The 18,627-nt window shown below is 38.0% G+C and overlaps 2 protein-coding genes across 2 annotated transcripts in view; both read right to left on the reverse strand.

Moving 5' to 3' along the window:
• Nucleotides 1-762: 762 nt before the first annotated feature.
• On the reverse strand, nt 763-10,670 carry LOC121296644 (zinc finger protein 507-like). Its single transcript, XM_041222401.1, has 7 exons — nt 10,564-10,670; nt 5,425-7,574; nt 5,216-5,324; nt 4,702-4,813; nt 3,913-4,017; nt 3,583-3,717; nt 763-3,478 (listed from the first exon to the last, which is right to left on the reverse strand). Exons 2-7 carry the CDS (start codon nt 7,570-7,572, stop codon nt 3,121-3,123), a joined length of 2,967 nt encoding a protein of 988 aa, XP_041078335.1. The 5' UTR covers nt 7,573-7,574; nt 10,564-10,670; the 3' UTR covers nt 763-3,120.
• A 5,519-nt stretch (nt 10,671-16,189) lies between these two features.
• The window catches only part of LOC121296678 (60S ribosomal protein L7a-like), a 65,181-nt gene continuing 62,743 nt past the window's right edge, over nt 16,190-18,627 (reverse strand). The window contains 2 exon segments of the mRNA XM_041222452.1: nt 16,190-16,311; nt 16,313-16,611. Coding sequence (XP_041078386.1) covers nt 16,230-16,311; nt 16,313-16,611 — 381 coding nt within the window. The 3' untranslated portion in view covers nt 16,190-16,229.

Raw genomic sequence — 18,627 nt, forward strand, 5'->3', positions numbered from 1 at the left:
TTCATTAAGCATTAAATACCCAATATGAGCTTGAAGCATGATCATATTCTTAAGACAGATATTCTTTGTAATAAAGCAAGAAAAATCAGTTCAGCCATGAACAATTTCCAAGATAGTGTCCCCATTCATTTAAAGGAGCAGAGAAGAGGCTAATTAGCCCCGTTGCTTACCCACCACACCAGGGGACCCCCATTTAGATGAACTGAAATGAACTGAGCAGCCTTTTGTTTTCCTTTGTACTCCGTGCAGGAAATTGTATTGTCTATTTGTGTGGAACAGTTTACATATATATATAACCAGGTGGTACCCGGTACAAATCCCAGCCCAGCCACTGACTCATTGTGTGACCCCGAGCAAGTCACTTACCTTCCTTGGGCTCCGTCTTTCTGGTGAGACATTCTTATAAGTGACTCTGCAGCTGATGCATAGTTCACACACCCTAGTCTCGTATTTTGTAAAGCTCTTTGTGATGGTGGTCCACTATGAAAGGCATTTATAGAACTGTTCTATACGGCTGTAAGCCTCTGTAAGTAACTCATGAGTTCAAACTTGAGCAGGGCCGTGTCCCAGGGTATTAAGAAAACATGTATGAGTATTTCGGTAAACTAAAATGGAGTTTCTCAAACTTTATGCATTTGGTTACACACAAGTCAAACAACTTTTCTTTTGAATTGTTTATTACCAAAATACAAACGGCAAAGTCATAACAGAAGAATAAGTCCTATGAAGCAAAATAAATAATTCTAACTTTGCACATCACCCCCCTCCCCCCTCCCCCCTCCCAAGGTAGTTACAAGATGTACTGTATTACACACCTTGGTTTGTTAACAACGAAAAGCCATGTCAGTTCAGAAAAGAACAGTTATACAACTCCTTTTTGGCATTAAGGCATGCAGCTTAATGTGCTCAATTAACTTATAAATACAAACCTTTTTGTAAGAATAGTGTAAGAATAACCAACAGTATTTCAAAATCAGTCTTGTGGAAGTGCTATACTTTGGCTAAAACTGCATTCTTAGTGTGCATGTGTTTTTAATACATTTATCTGAACTGTAAAAAAAAAAAAAAAAAGCATCAGTTGCAATTTGAGCATTTCTCTCTCTCTATATATATAAAAAAACACTGTGTTCAAGGACTACATATTCTAAACAAATGTGAGGGGGAACACACAGAGCTTAATGACTGCAACATTCCATGTTATAGCACAAGCTACTTTTCAGTTTCAACCAAAAATCTAATTCAGTTGCTTCATTTGACATATTTTGATGCAAACATTTAGGAAGATTTATGGATGTAGCATGTACCGATCACAAGAATGGCCACTTAAAACAGTGCGTCTTATCAAATGAAACCTAAACATTTAAAATATACCATGTAAAATAAAAGCACATCCCCAAAAAAGGGTTAAAATGTTACTGTACTTTTTTTTTCTTGTTAAGGTCCAGATAGCAGAAACAAATATTATCAAGCTTAACCTAAAGTGTGTACTCCACTGTGGTCAAGAAAAAGGCTGCAAACATTGTGGATTCAAGCCTTTGTTCAAGACTACAACACTCAATGGTAAATGTCAAAAGTACAACAATTACGATCTTTGCATTACCAACAGCAAAACAGTTATTGGGGGGTTTCTAATAAACGATATTGCAAATGTAAACCCTCTTCATTTTAACCTCCAGCTACTTTCTGTAAAGCATGCTGCATTTACCATGTTTTTTATTTTTATAGAATGACAATTGTATGCATTAGCTACAGAGAAGTGGATTCAAAGTATTGGAAAGTAGAACAATTGGAAGGATTGAAATAGACCGAAATAAAAGGGGATTAAACAGTTTATAAAATCACACCCTTCTCCACATTGGGTTTAATTAATAGGTCGATAAAATAAATATGAAAGGCTGATATGAATTTACATGGGTTAGTGGAAGAAGAATGCTAAATTATCTATTTATCCACATCCTTGATTTTACGTAATGGAAGATTCAGTCTTTTAAACTTGATGGCCGGTTCAATTCAGCAACCTAACTAAATGAATGGCATTCAAAACTTAATAAACTAATACTGTATCACCTACTACACACAAGAATAAGGTAGAACCAACTAGAATATTTCAGATGGTCAAGCAAAACTGCTGTTTAAAGATTTAGGCACAACATGCATTGTGTATATAAATCCCACAGCATATATATCCTGCTGTATATATTTTTTAGAACTGAAATACTTCTTGAAAAGATTACTCCACTCCTTAACGGAATCAACAGTTTATTAATTTTCTATACTAAACATGTGCTATTTGATGTAACTTTAACAGAAAGCATTACTTGCAGTTTTCCAACTATAATAAAATGTAAACATCTGTGCCTTGTGAAAAACTGTATTTGGATTTTATTTAAGAATTTAAATACTTAAATTAAACAAAACTATTCTAAAAGAAAATACTGCCTGTGGGAGCACAGATACAGTGTGTGTACAGATATATCTTTAGGTCAATGATCCCTGGCACAATGCTTTGACAGCTGAATAGCACCATGAAGACAATGCAAAGGTGCACTGTTTACATTGTTTTGTTGCAATAAAACTACATGCATAAATAGAAAATAACAAATACCAAGGTATTTACACCCTAAATCACTGAAATACATAATCTGATTGCTTATTAACATAGCTGTTTTTTACAGTGAGAAGCTGGTTTCACGAAGAAAACTACTTATTTTTTTTCTTTTAAATTACACCAAAACTATACAAATATAAAGACTGCAGTTTAACCTTCAACATTCTGAATTTCAGTTTTAAATCTAGAAGTTCAGTGTACTCATTTTCAAAATCTGAACTGCTGTTTTGTGTGGAAGTCTAGAAACTGTACACAATAAAAGACTAGGTCAAGAGGTCAATCTTATATTGTTTCCAGATGTGAAAAACGGTAAGCTTGTCAAGTTTTGAATACACTGTAAAAACAAAACAAATTAAAAAAAAAATATTATATAAAAAAAACCACCACATTGACATAAAGCTGGTCTGCATTACCCAACCGCAACCTGCAAACAAATCAGATACACCTAAAAGGTCTTATAAAAAAATGTAACCTGCCTGCTTTTGTATAAAGCTAAAGGAGTGCATTGCAGTCTACTGTGTGCCGCGCTGGGGCTCCTGGGATCTTCGTTCCCTGTTCAGAATGATATTAATGATCTCGCCCTCATGCTTCTTCATATGCTCTATCAGGTGCTCCTTGCTGGTGGATTCAAACCCACAGATACAGCAGCAGAAAAGCAGGACGCAGTACTCCGCCCCTGCCCGGGACTGACTCGCACTTTTTTCCGAGCTGCTTTTTGTTGTACAGCTGGATACCTGTGATGGTTCTGTAACTCTTTTGTCCTCCTCCGAAGCCAAGGCTGGCGTTTCAGGATCCAGCATCGACTTCTCCGCAAGTCCAGAGACAGTTCTCTCAATGGGTTCACTCCTTTTCGCTACAGGGCACGGAGACCTGCAACCAGGATCGAATATTCTATTTTACACATTGTCCCCTCTGCCCTATTAGGAATTCTAACCTTACCCCCACCACTTCAGGATTCTTCATTTATTACTTACCTGCTGCTTTGTGAAATTGCTTCATTAATAGCCTTGTTTACTTGCTCATAGTTATAATTTTGGTCACCAGCGTGCTTCCACATATGAGACTTCAAAGAAGGGGGGTGGCTACATACATAGCCACAGAGTGAGCATCTAAAGAAACAAGATCAAAATCAAAACATCAACATCCACAAACCCAAACACAACTATTCAAATAAACTGGACTTATAAAAGGTAACAATGAATTTGCTTAAATCAATAGCCTCCCACAAAAGTGCTATATGATTATTTGTAGCAGGATAAACAAAAGGTGTGTTACTGTAGTTGTGTGCATCTCAAGAAACATACTGGTACTGTTCCATTAGCTGTACTGCTTGATGCTCCTGTGGATGGCGTCTCATATGGCTTTTTAAACTGTTCATGTTTGTTGTGGCAAAGTCACAGCTGCTGCACCTACGAGCAAGCACACAGGAAGTTTCCAAATTAATCTATCGGACAGTTGTGCCTCGGCACTGGAGACACATCAGGGCGATTCATAGCTCATGCAACGTTATCAGTGCATGGAGGACAATGTGCAAAGGAAAATTGTCCAACAGATGCACACTGGCACATCAGGTTCAGGTATGTTCAGGTATGAAGAGGCTGGGTGCCTACAGTTCCTCAGTACTCACAGCCTCTACTCTGCAAATTACACAATTACACATTCTGTATATTGCCAGTCAAACTTAGGTATCCTGAAATGCCACTCACTAATGCTGCTACCTAGTGATCATTGGCAGCATATCTCCTAATGGCTAGAAATATTTTAAAATGTATTTGTGTTACAATTAATTACATTTTTACTTAGACCTATACAGTAATCATTTCATACAATAACACAAATTGTACTAGTTTGATTTCAACATAGTTTCTTTTGCAACAATTCACTGTGTTTTATGGAGGGAGAGGGGACCAATTCAATAAACACCTGGCTGAGAAAATCATTTTAGGAAAATTGAAATAGACAGTTTGAGGAGCAATATTTACTTGATGCCAAACTCAAAAGTTGATCTGTTTGTTGAACCAATTTGTATTTAACCAAAGATACTCCCACAAACTAAGGAGTTAACTGAATTGGACAATCGGTCCTTTACAAACCTGTACGGCTTATCAGAGTTGTGGATTCTCCTGTGGTTCCGAACACCAATGTATGTCGAGCTTGTGTAAGCGCAGACATCACATTTATAGACTTTCTGGGTAGAGGCCAGATCTGTAGGAAATCAAAACAAACTGATCATTTTCAATTGAATGTTCTCATGATAAACTACTACCTTGCATAGGAATCAACACAATGATAAAATGAACAGTACAGCTGGCAGATATAAGAGGGAAATACTCAACTATACAATACTACTGAACAAGTTGTTAAAGAAATCTAACTATTCCATACACCTGAGGTTTCACAGGCATCGATTATGCCAAAGTTGAAATACGAAACATATTATTTCAACTTTGCTGATTTCTCCACTTGCTCCAAGATAACATATTAACACTACACAGCAACCACACAGTTGTCTTGCTCCGATTAAATACATTCTATTAACCCCCCTCCCCCCCCACCCCACCGTTTGGCACCTTACCATCTTTATTTAATTCATATATTGGTAATTACCTTCTTCTGTGTATTTATCTTCAGGCACGGTACTCTCATTAACAGATGACAGCACAGGCAAGGTATCGGGCAGCCCATGTTGTTCTCGTTCGTGATTCCTCAGCTGGCTCTGAAATTTCAATAAGTAGTCCCGGATAGAAATGAGAGAAACTTTATGGAGGTGGTCACCATTTTTGGGAAGGAAAAAAAAAAAAAAAAGTTGTTCCTACCTTGTAATAAAAGGTTTCTTCACATTGCTTGCAATGGTACATCCTGGTCTTGCAGTGATTGATCATGTGGCTCTCGAGATCCTTGCTGTCCTCTGCAATGTGTTCACAGATGGGACACTGGTAAGGCTGCCTCTGTCTATGTACCCTCAGATGCTGTTTGATGTAGCCCTTGTTGCCACTGGTGTAGAGGCAAAGGCGGCACCGGTACGGCCGATCACTTTCTGGAATATACTCCACCAGGTTGCCTCCTGGCAAACTCACGTCGCCGCTAGGTTGGCACTGCACATTATCCTGCAATTCCTTCAAAATATCTTCATCCGAGGTGTTCTGATCAGTCCGCTCTCTCAGCTTCTCAATCACCGTGAGCAGTGACATGCTGATTCCCATTCTGACCGGCACCTCCGACAGCCCAGGCTTGACCGTCTGCATATCCAAGTCAACCTGCGCAGTGGCGGCCTGTTTCAAATCGGCAAAATCCTCCGAGGTATTATTAATAGCAGATATTACTTTGTGTTGGACTGTATTGGTTATATCGATGTATCTTTGACCAATATCAGGGCTCTGCGTGCTCAACTCAACAATGCTTTTAATGCTGGCCACCGGAGTTCTTGTGGGCATAGCAACAAGCGCTTCAGCAGCCATGGAGTGCAACCTCAACGACTCTGAATGTGTCCTTCTCCGGACCGGGGGGGAGTTTTCATCAGCTGCTGTCGATTCTTTAGCCTCCTCGCCCTCGCACTGTCTCTCATTGTTGCACCAATCTATGACCACCTCTTCGAGAGCAACAGTACCTTTGCTGGCATTATAAACTTCTGGAGTGTCCTCGTAATAAGTCATCTCAGGCTCATCAGAGATGAGCCTCTTCTCGATGTCAGGGCTCAACAGGAACTGCTTGCTGGCTCCTACTTCTTCAGCTCCTGGAAGACGCTCCACTATGACATTGACATGTCCTACTCTGTTGGGGCTGCAGCTGATTATCTTTTGCGCCGAAGAGAGAAGGCTATCTGAGGTGGCGTTATCCGGTTCCAAATCGGAAAGGGTCTGTTCCTCAACTACTTCTTCCTGGGATGTTGCACTTGCGACCTTCGGTAGACACGCTTCCTCCGAGGTTTCTTGAACAGTCTGGCCAAGAATGGGCTTTCCACTGTCGTCTGTACCAGAGGTGCAAAGCTGTAGTTGAAAAGGAGGAGTGCCGTAGAGGTCTGCTGGTTTGCTTATTGAAGCCAGCACAACAACAGCTTCATCAGCCTGAGGCAGTGGCTCTGCAGGCATACTAGCAGGCTCTGATTCGTCTTCGAATATAGGGTAGGAGCAATCGACTTCGCCGGCATGCTTCCATGCGTGCGTCTTCAACATTCTCTGCTGACCGCAGGTGTAGCTACAGATCAAGCACCTGTACATGCCATACTGCTCATACGTGTACCATTTTTTTTTTACATGGTCTCCCACTGAACTCTTCAGATTTCCTTTGACCTCTTCATCTTCCATGTTAATCTGCAAGCCTCCAAGGCCCCCTGCGTATGCAAAACTTTTCCCGGCTAAGAGATTCAGATTCTGAAGCCCATGATGTTGAGCAACACTTGTGTGCATCTCCTCACTATCTAAGTGAATCCTGACATGGGCTTCCAGTTCCTCTTGCTGTTTGGACATGAAGCAGCATTCGGAGCACATCAATATGACCTCATTTTGCCGGTCGTGTAGTCTTATGTGCTCCTTCAACAGAGGCAGGGTTGGGGAAATTAATTTGCAGAGGCTGCACTGGTAGCAAGTGACTGTCCTGCTACAGGTGTCCTGCAGGTCCTCGGATAAATAGTATTCCTCCTGCACAACAGATGGTGCATTTCGCTTAAGTGTGTCCGAGTCTTTTGCCATTTTTGCTGGGATTTCGCAGTTTTCTTTGGCCTCGAGAATCACAGATTGATACAGGTGAGGGTGCTTCATGCCCGCTTGGGTACATCTCCTCTTCCTTTTGTTTTCCACTATCTTGCTCAGTTTTTCTATGACCTGGATGAGAGAGTCAGTAGCTTTTTGTTTTTGTTTGCCATCGTTGTCCTGCAACCGGGAGCCCACAACACTGTCAGGTATTAGAACTGCTTCTTGCCCCCTGCTGTGTGGCACCAGGACAGCAATACTGCTGCCCTCCTCCATACCTGAAGTACAAGAGCAATGAACATAGTATTAAAGTGTAAAATTTCACTACCTTTTCATATACTGTATATACAAATACCTCAAGCATATAAGAATGTTATCTATTTTACTTTTAATAGACTACAATAAATCTCAGGGTTGGCAATTTTTTAGATTAAAAAAAAGATTTTATTCAAATCAATGTTTTTGGTTATTTATTTTTGATTATGCAATTTTTTGTAGTAGTATCCTAGTTCTAGCTATACACTGCTTCCAAAATGTAAATTTAAGGATGTTGGAAATGGTGGTTTGTGAATAGATACATACCAAACTAAATTACTCAATCTTAAATGAATACATAAATAAAGCAATTTATCATTGTGGCATCCTCTAAATGTGAGCTACAAGAATTTAGCGATTGAGTACGCCAGAGAAAAATCCCCCTCACTCATCCTAGCCATTCTTTTCTTTAACTTTTCTTTCCTCTTTCTGTGTCAGTCCACACACACACGCAGTTGTTACTTAGGACTACTGTGCTTTTATAGTGTGTTCAGTTGTTAAAGTTTCTTATTGCACCACTAAAAACCCACTTTCAGCAGGTCTAACTCAATTGTCTATTTGGGACAGAATCAGAATCGCTTCGGCGAATATATTAATGGTGGGGCAGGAACTCTAAAAGGGCAAGACAAGGCAAATCTTCAGAATACCACATGATCAGAATACAGCTCTAAGAGTTTTAGTTTATAGACAGGAAGAGTTTAAGATGTTTGTGTCAATAAAAGGTTTTTAAAACATACTTTTCATGTCTTTTCCTCGAGAAACTATATAAAATAGGTAGTAAATCTTTTTTTTTGTTTTTTTCCTTAAAAAATCAAGTGATTTAAATCGACTTGATTTAAATCAGCTAACTCTGCTAAATCTATCTATCTAGTTTCTGGATGCACTCTATAGAATGATTGCATCAACTCACAACTGCATCTGAGAGCGGTATCTTATTCATTTGCTTCGCTGGTACTTGAGCAGATTGTTTTAGTACACTTACAAAATGGGAGAGGAATGTTTTAGCAAGTTTAAATGACACACTTTGTTATTGTTAGTTTTGCTTCCTGTCCTAAACATCCCAACTGAATTTGACAATTTCAATATTTCATTGGGGGTACTGCTCAGGATCAAGACAGAAGAAAATGGAAATCTTTGAAGGTTTGTAAAGATGCCAAGAACTTTACATTTTGGCAGAAAGAAAATGTCAAGTGCTCACCCACAGAAGAAAATAATAATAAAAAATAAAAAAAATTTAACAGGATGTACCTTGACCTGAATGACTAAGCATCTAACCCCAGCACATAGGTGTCCAAATCTTCAAACAGCCTTACTTGCTACACTTGTTCTCTAGTGTAAAGGGGTGTAGCAGCATGATGCTACTCTATCACAATCATACTACTGTACATCAATTAGGCAATTTAGTATGGGAAAACTTAGTCTCTCCCTCAAAACACTAAATCCTCTTATTTGTACAACCTACCCCACATTGGCAGGTTAATTCGGGTTACAAAATGTTCCAAATCACAGACGTGAACTTTTCAAAGTTATCACAAACTTAAGACACTTTCTTTGCTTTACTTATTCTTGTCCTCCTCATAGGCCATGAATCACATGGGTTTATTTATAACAGGGTTTAAAATTCTCTGTCCCTTAACATTTTACACCAAAGATAAAATACCACTTGAGAATGACAGCACAACAAATGCTTACAGCACACCTTTGGAAGTACAACCTGCAGGGGATAAACAGGTGATACAGTGTGACCACTTCTTATTTTGAATGAGTTTTATGCAGTAGCAAAGGAAAAATAATCAATCCCCCCCCCCCTAAAATGTTATTGCTACAGAATACATGGACTACCTTTTGGGTACAGTAGATATTTCACAATTCCATCTCTTCGTCAGTCATGCAACCCTGTAGTTATTTTGCTATTTTCCTGCACATTTTTGGATGAACAGGATAAATGCTAAAACACATTTTAGATGCTTTTTACAGCAGCTAGACCCATGGCACCAATAAGCTACAGTATCATACAGTGAACATGCAAAACACATTACTCTAAAAAAAGAACTAAAACACACTTTAATTAAAAAAAGTAAACATAAGTCAGACTAGTCTACACTAACGTGGTCTCACAGTTCTTGTTCCCCTGGCACCTTTAGGTTAAATTGCTAACCTACATGGCTTGTGGTTTAAGCCTGTGGTACATTTCTTACCACGACTAATGTTCAGTTAACCTCAAAAATCACACAAAAAAAGGGAAACTATAGATTGCATAACCGGCTAAAGACCTTTATACTAAAACCACCTCTCAAGCTGTACATGTGAAACAGGGAACTATTGGAAATATATGCATACTTTAATTAAACAGAAGTTTTCCTGTGGCAAATGGGACTAAAATAGCGTGTAACCTAAAACAGCATCGGTATTTGAGTTGGCAAAATCAATCTTACTGGACACTTCGTGTTCAATGATTCGATGATTTTTTGTTTTCCTAAATTGCAGAATACATAGCAAAGGGTACATTTTAAAATATGTTTTACGACAATATGCATCGATTTTATTTATTTATTTATTTTGGGGGGGGGGGGGGGGGGGGGGGGGGGGGGTTACACATCCAATTCCAATAAGGGGGGGGGTTGCATAACTTTTCATCGTAAAACGAGCACACAGTATCTCTCGCTATATTCACAAAGATAGCGCTGAATGCTTGTTTTGTTATCTGGACGCATGGAGCCTCTGAGAAATGCAAATGGGGAAGGGGGCAGAACAAAATCGTGACAGCTGGTTAGTGTATCTCCACACACACACACACACACACACACACACACACACACACACACACACACACACACACACACACACACACACACGAGTCAGGTACATTCACACTGAGTCCACGCAGCTCGCTTCTCCGTTTATTGAGTGAATCAGGATCATAGGATGTTTATGTTTAGAGTCAATACTTACTGGTCCAGTAAAGTAATTCTTGCTGCTCTTTGGCCTCCGTAAATTAAAGACTTTGATCCTTTCCCTCTGCAGTAAATCAGACTGCTTTCACACTGCGCTTAAAATGGCCGAGATGGAGCGCTAGTCACGTGATCCGCTCTTCGACGGGTCAGGTGATCAGAAAGGAATGGGTTGTCACTGCCCCGGCCTCTATTTGGGCATCAAACGCTTTCCAATGTACTCTTTTGCATTCGTTAATTTCATTAAGTTTTTTTTTTCATAATCTGTAATTACAGTCCCAGGGGTGAAAACTTGGCGCTATGATTCCAGTGCGAGGACACCTCATATAGCGCTATCAACATTACATTATGTATCCAATAGACAGGTTTAATTTTATTGTATTTATTTATTTTTATCCCTTAGCAACGATAAATGAAGATAGTTTTTAATTGGGTTTGGATTACTCACATGACCCATCCGCCAACACAGGACATACGCTTTGTGTGTAGTGTGTTGTGAGGGGAGCCGGGCTTGATTAATATGGTGTTTGATAATTTAGCACCGTAGGCTCACTGTGATGCTAAACTTTCAAAACAGTTCAGCACCAATTTCGAAAATTATTCCTTCGGGCGAGGCAATGCATTCACCAGTGTTTGTATTATTAACGACACAGTACAAGTACTGTTTGTCTTTTCGTAACATCTGAACTGTAACGATAACGACAGGGTTGAAGCTTGCAAATCAGAATGTTAAGGTATGGAGGGACAATATGTACCTTTCTGTGTTGTACATTTCTCTGGTGCAGTGGCACCATCTAGTGCACTGAATATTACTGACTCTGAAACCCCTCGAAGTTTAGGGAATCCGGGCATACAAACTAGGTCACTGTATAATGGTTACATTTAAATACAAATATACCACACCCCTGAACAGTGAAATAATACAGGTGCTGTATTATTATTATTATTATTATTATTATTATTATTATTATTAATAATAATAATAATAATAATAATAATAATAATAATAATAATAATAATAATAATAAACCACCCCTCTAACGCAAGTGGAAAAGGTTTAATCTAAAGCCTTCATCAAAACACTGATAAAGGGATTTTATAAATAAATCGGTATTTATGCATATGATAAAGCTTATTACTCAGTTTGACCTATGCTAGAATTATATGTTCTTTAATTATATTTGAATTATACATTTACTTCATTGCTTCATGTGAAATGTACATTATTTCTTAACAAATGATCTTTATCTCTTATATTGCTTAACATGAGCAGTATTCCAGCAGTTTCAGGTTTGAGTCATAGCATATTAACTCTGTCAATATAAACAAAACTGTAAATTCCGCAAGGGTTACGCATTCCACATGTCGATAATCACTCACCGTAAACAGTCGCATCAGCATTCAGTGTTGCAATCTAATATTCAAGCTGTTCTCATATTTGAAATGGGTAGACGTTTTACACTGTGTGAGATTTATTGAAAGGTTTCCATGCTGTAAAGTACTTAATATAGTGGCATTGCACATGATTACAGCAGGCAACTGCTTGCCTGTGGAAAGCTGTCAATTTGCACCTTATTGCTAGTGAAGCTGATAAATGTCAGTTGCTGTGCTGGCTAAATAGTGTTGCTGTAGTGGGTCAGGGGTTGGGCCAATATACAACCTGTTCTGTGTAGCTGATAAAAATATTGTATTTCACAGGTTATTATTATTATATTATTATTATTATTATTATTATTATTATTATTATTATTATTGATGTAGTTTATTTTAAATTAACATTCTTATTATATTATATATATTTTATATCGTATATATGAATATATATATATATATATATATATATATATATATATATATATATATTATCCAAGACGTAATGTTCAGCACGTGTTGTTGCTGTATATACTTACATTTCACTTCCATCCACTTCAATGAAGCAGGACAGTCAGGTATCTTGCTATGAACTGACTGGTCTGCTCATACAGCGACAGGCAGAGGCACTAGATAGAACCTCTGAATGTTTGATTTGACAAAGACAGCTTACTTAAACAAACAGCAAGACAGCACAGCTCTGGAATGTTTAGCTTCTCTTGACACTGCCAGCTCTAAGGATCACAGTCCACACAGAAAAGTAAACAGCACTTTGTATTTCAGTGGTATGAATATTGCATTCATATTGTATTACTTGTAGTGGTATTATAGCCATAAGGTTAAGTAAATGAACTCTGTAGTAACAATAGTTGGATCCAAACTCACAAGGTAGTGTGTTACACAATATGACTAAGGTTAGTTAAAGTTCCACAACAATCTGGTATGGTTCTTACAATATTGGACTCCCAAACTCTGAGGTTTCTGTTCATTACACACAAATGTTCTACATGACTCCCATAAAAGCATCTATATATTCTTTATATATATTTATATAGTATATATATATTATATATATATATATATATATATATATATATATATATATATATATATATATTCGTTTTGGATGCACAAAAACAGGGTTATAGTAAAGGACTAATAGTCGAGAGACCACTGGTTCAAGACACCTTTAATGCACCAGTGACAATTGCTGGACATTTTTCAAATTGCATCTCACTTGGTTGGCCCAATTCCAATGTTATTCATAATTTTTTTCAGGATATAAAAACAGGCTTTTAAAGCTTTTTTCAAACTGTAAAATGATATTTAATTGATATGTTAATGTTGCTGAAATGTCCACATCAGGGTCTATTGACTCAAATTTGTGAGAAGAAAAATTCCAAACCACATAGTGCATATTGAAGATGTCCACATCGACCTTGAATTATGTGCCGGTTTTGTAGTTTGAAATCTGTGTTCTCTGTGTATAGCAAACTCTCTGGGGCTGTCTGGCAGCCTTTTGTGCTCGTCAGAATAATGTTGATGTCACCCATTCCAGTTGAACCCACTGCAGCAGACACTGGACAGTAATAATAAGCCTGTTGTTAGGTGACTGCTTGCAATGTGTAATTGAAGTCTGTTCTTGGCTGCAGATTGTGATGACTGAAGAAGGGCAGGTGTCCCGAGTCCCAGACGCACTCACACATTTCAAAGGAAACATCTGCCGTCCTGCTCCCAAGTGAAACCCCAGGGTTTGAATAGAGTTTAAAACATTCCAGAAACTGCTCTCGGCTTTGTATCCACATCTTCATGTTGATGATATAACAATGTGCTCCTTTTAAATGCTATAATAATACTGGGAAAAGAGGTCTGAGTGTAAGAAATGAAACAAAAATGCTTCTGTTGCTGTTTAGAATATAATAACACAGCTTTAGCTAGTTATCTATACCCCCCACATTTTTTGTTTTTAATTATTTACAAAAACAATCCAAACATGTGCTGATCTTTTTTCTTTTGACCGTACCCCCACCGTTTTAAAGCAGCAGCATTGCTATACACCCCTTTCCCATGTATCACATTATATTGTTTTGTGTGTATGGCCTTGCCCATTTAAAAGCCAACTGTTAACACACACACATATATATATATATATATATATATATATATATATATATATATATATATATATATATATATAGCATAGCATAGCAATTGAGTATCGTTCCTGAGGAAAGAAAGTGAGAAAGAGAGAGAGAGAGAGAGAGAGAGAGAGAGAGAGAGAGAGAGAGAGAGAGAGAGAGAGAGAGACACCAGAAACCACTCAATCTGGTTTGTTGCCCCTTTAAAAATGATCCAAGACACAAAACTGAAGGTTTTGAAAGCGGCGACGTGCAATTTTTAATAAACAAACAAAAACAAAACCTAACTCCTGAACTGAACAGGGACGTATTCTAGTAAGCAATACAGCTAAGCTGTTTACCACACAGTTACCTTTTTTTTAAGCACGACTGAGCACACCTTCAGTCAGGCCTTCCACACAACAGCCCCAAAGGCACTGGCTGCTTCCATTAAAAACCCTGCACCTGGCTCTAATTTACAATGATAGCCAGGTGCAGGTGATGATTAACTAATAAAACAATTAAACAATTACATTTTTGGCAGGGAATATTTTATTGCCCTCCAGCTGTCTCTCTCTCTCTCTCTCTCTCTCTCTCTCTCTCTCTCTCTCTCTCTCTCTCTCTCTCTCTCTCTCTCTCTCTATAGAGACATAAAAGGAAAAATAAACACATAACTGTACTTAAAATGCCTTAAATAAAACAGCTGATGTTTTTTTTGTTTCATTTCATTTTGAAAAATAAATTCAGTAAATAACACTTTTGAGTATATCTGTACCAAAAAGTGCTTCCTGCCTTCGAGAGAGAGAGAGAGAGAGAGAGAGAGAGAGAGAGAGAGAGAGAGAGAGAGAGAGAGAGAGAGAGAGAGGAAAGGAATACTGCTGTCCATGCTGTGTACCAAAATGATCAATAAGAAAAACAAAAAAGAAAAGGATATTTTAGGTACTTGAAAAAATAGAATACTTGATTACGAATCAATTATCAGGATGTTTCGGACTATAAGTCCTTCATCGGCTGAATATATATAGAGATGTCCTTGACATTTTGGAAAGGTATCCCCACTCCAAAACTGTCTGTGACTCAACTACTGTAAAATTCCATTGGTGGAACAGAATAATTGACAGAACAAAGACAAGGGTACATAAAATGGCGTCTGTTGGCTGGAAGCACTCTTTGGTACAGATATACTCAAAAGTGTTATTTACAGAATTTATTTTTCAAAATGAAATAAAACAAACAAACAAAAAAAACATCAGATGTTTTATTTAAGGCATTTTAAATACAATTATGTGTTTATTTTTCATTTGATAACTTAAAGGGGTGTTTTCTTAACCTAAATTGCCTGTGTAGTTGTGTGGTCTGGTAGTTAAAGAAAAGGGATTGTAACCAGGATGTCCCCCGTCTCAGCCCCTGACTCACTGTGTGTGACCCTGAGCAAATCACTTAACCTCCTTGTCCTCCGTCTTTCGGGTGAGACGTTGTTGTAAGTGACACTGCAGCTGATGCATAGTTCAGACACCCTAGTCTCTGTAAGTCACCTTGGATAAAGAGTCTGCTAAATAAACAAATAATAATCAGTGAGATCAGCTGGAAAGAATTGTACAAAGAGATAATAGTAACACAAGGGCTGCTACAGTAAAATAATTCTGTGGAACTGATACCTGAGTGATAGCAGTAGCAATGTGCTCCTGTGTCAGGACCACTGCACAATATTTCTTCCAAATCCTTGGCTGGTCCAGTGTAACATACTACTATTACAATGTTAGTCTTCCATTTTCTGTAGCTGGGGGAATTTGTTTGATGTGGCCTGATATTTGTGCCTGGATTGACAAGGCAGTGCCTGCACTGGTGTTGTCAGGAGGATGCCAGCAGTGATTTAGAATCCCTCAACAGCTTGGGTTCTGAGAGGGAATGATGTGTCGTGTCGAATGCGCAAATTAACATATTAACAGTTAATGTGGAGAACAGAACTGAGACAGGCCGTTGCAGATGTTTCAGGAATCCCTGGCTGTCTGTCAAACAAGAGGAACTTCTGAGTGGGAGAGAGAATGTCAGTCCCTTTAGATTATAGACTATGGCAGTACAAAACTGATTCCAAATAATAATACTAATAATACTAATAATAATTTTTCTGGTATTTTCATTTTTATGTACAGAACAGGTAAACACAAGCTTGGAAGATTTAACCCAGCTTGGTTACTAGTTCCTTGGCCTTTGCTTTTTCCAGCTTGGCAACACAGGCTGTGGATTTTGGGCCCATGACTGTTATTGTAGTTGGGCTGGACAGCTTCCTCCAGTTTAGCCAGAGCTCCCTTATCCTCAGAGGTGATCTGTTTGAAGGCAAAGGACGTGCAGGTCTTCTTGTTAAGCAGGTGGCCCAGCCTGGCCTTGCCCTTGACAATGCAGTATGGAATGCCCATCTTACAGCACAGTGCAGGTAGGAACATGTCATGGGCAATGACAACCAGCTGAGCCTTCTTGCTCTCCACCAGAGTGGTGACAGTGTTCACACCTGCTCTGAGGACTGGGGGTCTCTTTGTTGGAGTATCTCCTTTGCCAGCAGCCTTGTAGTAGTAGTATTAGTAGTAGTTGTAGTAGTATTGGTATTGTTGTTATCCAATATAAAATATATGTAAATACAGGACTGTTGAAAAGACACATTGCAGTGGGTAACAGTGGAGAAGCATCTTATACACTGTAGGGAAGCAAAAGTGTACTATTTATTTATCATTTTGAACTTTTCATGGCTTTAAATTTCTGCTCCTGCCATCCCTCCATCCAAAGTAAATAATACAAAGTGTGAATTCAGGCTGGTGATTTAAGAATATGTGTTTATTTACCATTCATAAATTAATCAAAAGTCGAGTAACTGAGACCCCAATGTAAAACATGTTTTATTCTTATGCTGCCCACATGTGTTATTTTGATAAAGCGACACTTGAGTTTTACTCAGAATTTACGTGTAATGTGAAGAATATGCAGCATAAGCTGTAAACCAATCCCAGAGACTGTGATTTAGGTGTGGATGGAAGCGTATAACTTGTTTTTGACACTAGATGGTGTACACAATTCACAATCTAACCTATGCTCAGATGCTTTTATAGTAAAGCAAGACAAGCACACACTACATTTTTGAATCTGTGGGAAAACAAGAACAGATGCACAGACTTCACTATATTCCATGATACACTCAGAAGAGCCACATGTGATTTTTCATATAAGAAACAAAATTGTGCAACCAGTACTGTATACTGTATATTCAGAATTGGATTATTATTTCCGGAGTGTATTTATAGAAATAGCACTTATTTCAATTTTAGAGAATAAAATAATTGTGACCCCTTTTTAATAAATTACTGTGACTGTTCCCTTTCTGTGTGATAAGTTGTAACAAGCTTGACGTAAAGACTACTATTTTATTCCATAACCAGACTGAAAAATATGAGCTGAATTAATTCTAAATGCAGAGAGTAATAGCATGTAGGCTCCTATTTTATCTTTCTTACTATATATAAATCTGCTGAGGTCTGGAGTAGACTGCTTTGGAAGTAACAGAGGCTCTTATACAACACCTCTTGTGGTGGATAGAAAGAGGCAAAGGCCAGACAAGAGGCTGCGCAGATATTGTTTTTGGATTTATTGTTTTAATTAAGCATCTGGCAGTCCATCATAAACAGTTTATGGTATTTTGTGCACCGTAGCCTACAGCAGTTTTAAAAACTGTTGTTTGAATATGGCCTTAATGTCATATCTGTCAAGGTTCTAAATCCCGGGCAAATGAAAGGAATCTGTTAACGAGAGCCTATAGTACTGCAGACCCACTGCTGGAAAACTCTTCCTAAAATGTCATGCTTTACCATGAAAAAGGCTTAAAGGCGCTGCAATGTGCGTAATGATTGGCAGACGATGCCGTGAAGGATTTTGCGTAAACAAACAAAAAAAATATGACTGTTTTCCTAATATTGTAAAATCAATAATGTAATCATGTCAATTACATGTAATAGCGTGAACATGTATATATTCTGTGTAACAGTCATCTAGATGTTCATAAAAAAATATATACTTATTTAAATTAATGTTTTAGTTCAGTATTTTACATTTTACATTTACACTCATTTTACGTACATTTCTGTAAAATGATTGGAAAAACACATTCATGATTTTCTAAATGTTTAAACTGCTATATCCGCAGGCCAAGCAGCATTCCATTTTCTGAGGTTTTTGTTTTCTCTGTTATGTTATCTCTATGTTGTGATGTTGTGCATCTTTAAGCATTGATATTATTCCACTGTTGGATTAAGGTAATGATGACTCTGTTTAGGTCTGTTACCCTGCAATTGCAGACAGTGCGGTGGTCAATGGAATGTATCACATTTGCCCATGATGGTAACTATGATACACATAGAAAAACATTTTGAATTGATTGAAGAGACTTGGTATGAGTACTTTTAGACCAATCAAAATCAGGTATTTTCTGAAAGACTTAAAAAAAAAAAAAAAAAGCCATATGAAAGACACCAGTGATCAATGGTTCACTTTCACAAATCCAGTATTTACTGGCATAAATATATATATCTATA

The sequence above is a fragment of the Polyodon spathula genome, chromosome 21 (genome assembly GCF_017654505.1).
Source record: "Polyodon spathula isolate WHYD16114869_AA chromosome 21, ASM1765450v1, whole genome shotgun sequence".
Classification (NCBI taxonomy): Eukaryota; Metazoa; Chordata; class Actinopteri; order Acipenseriformes; family Polyodontidae; genus Polyodon; species Polyodon spathula.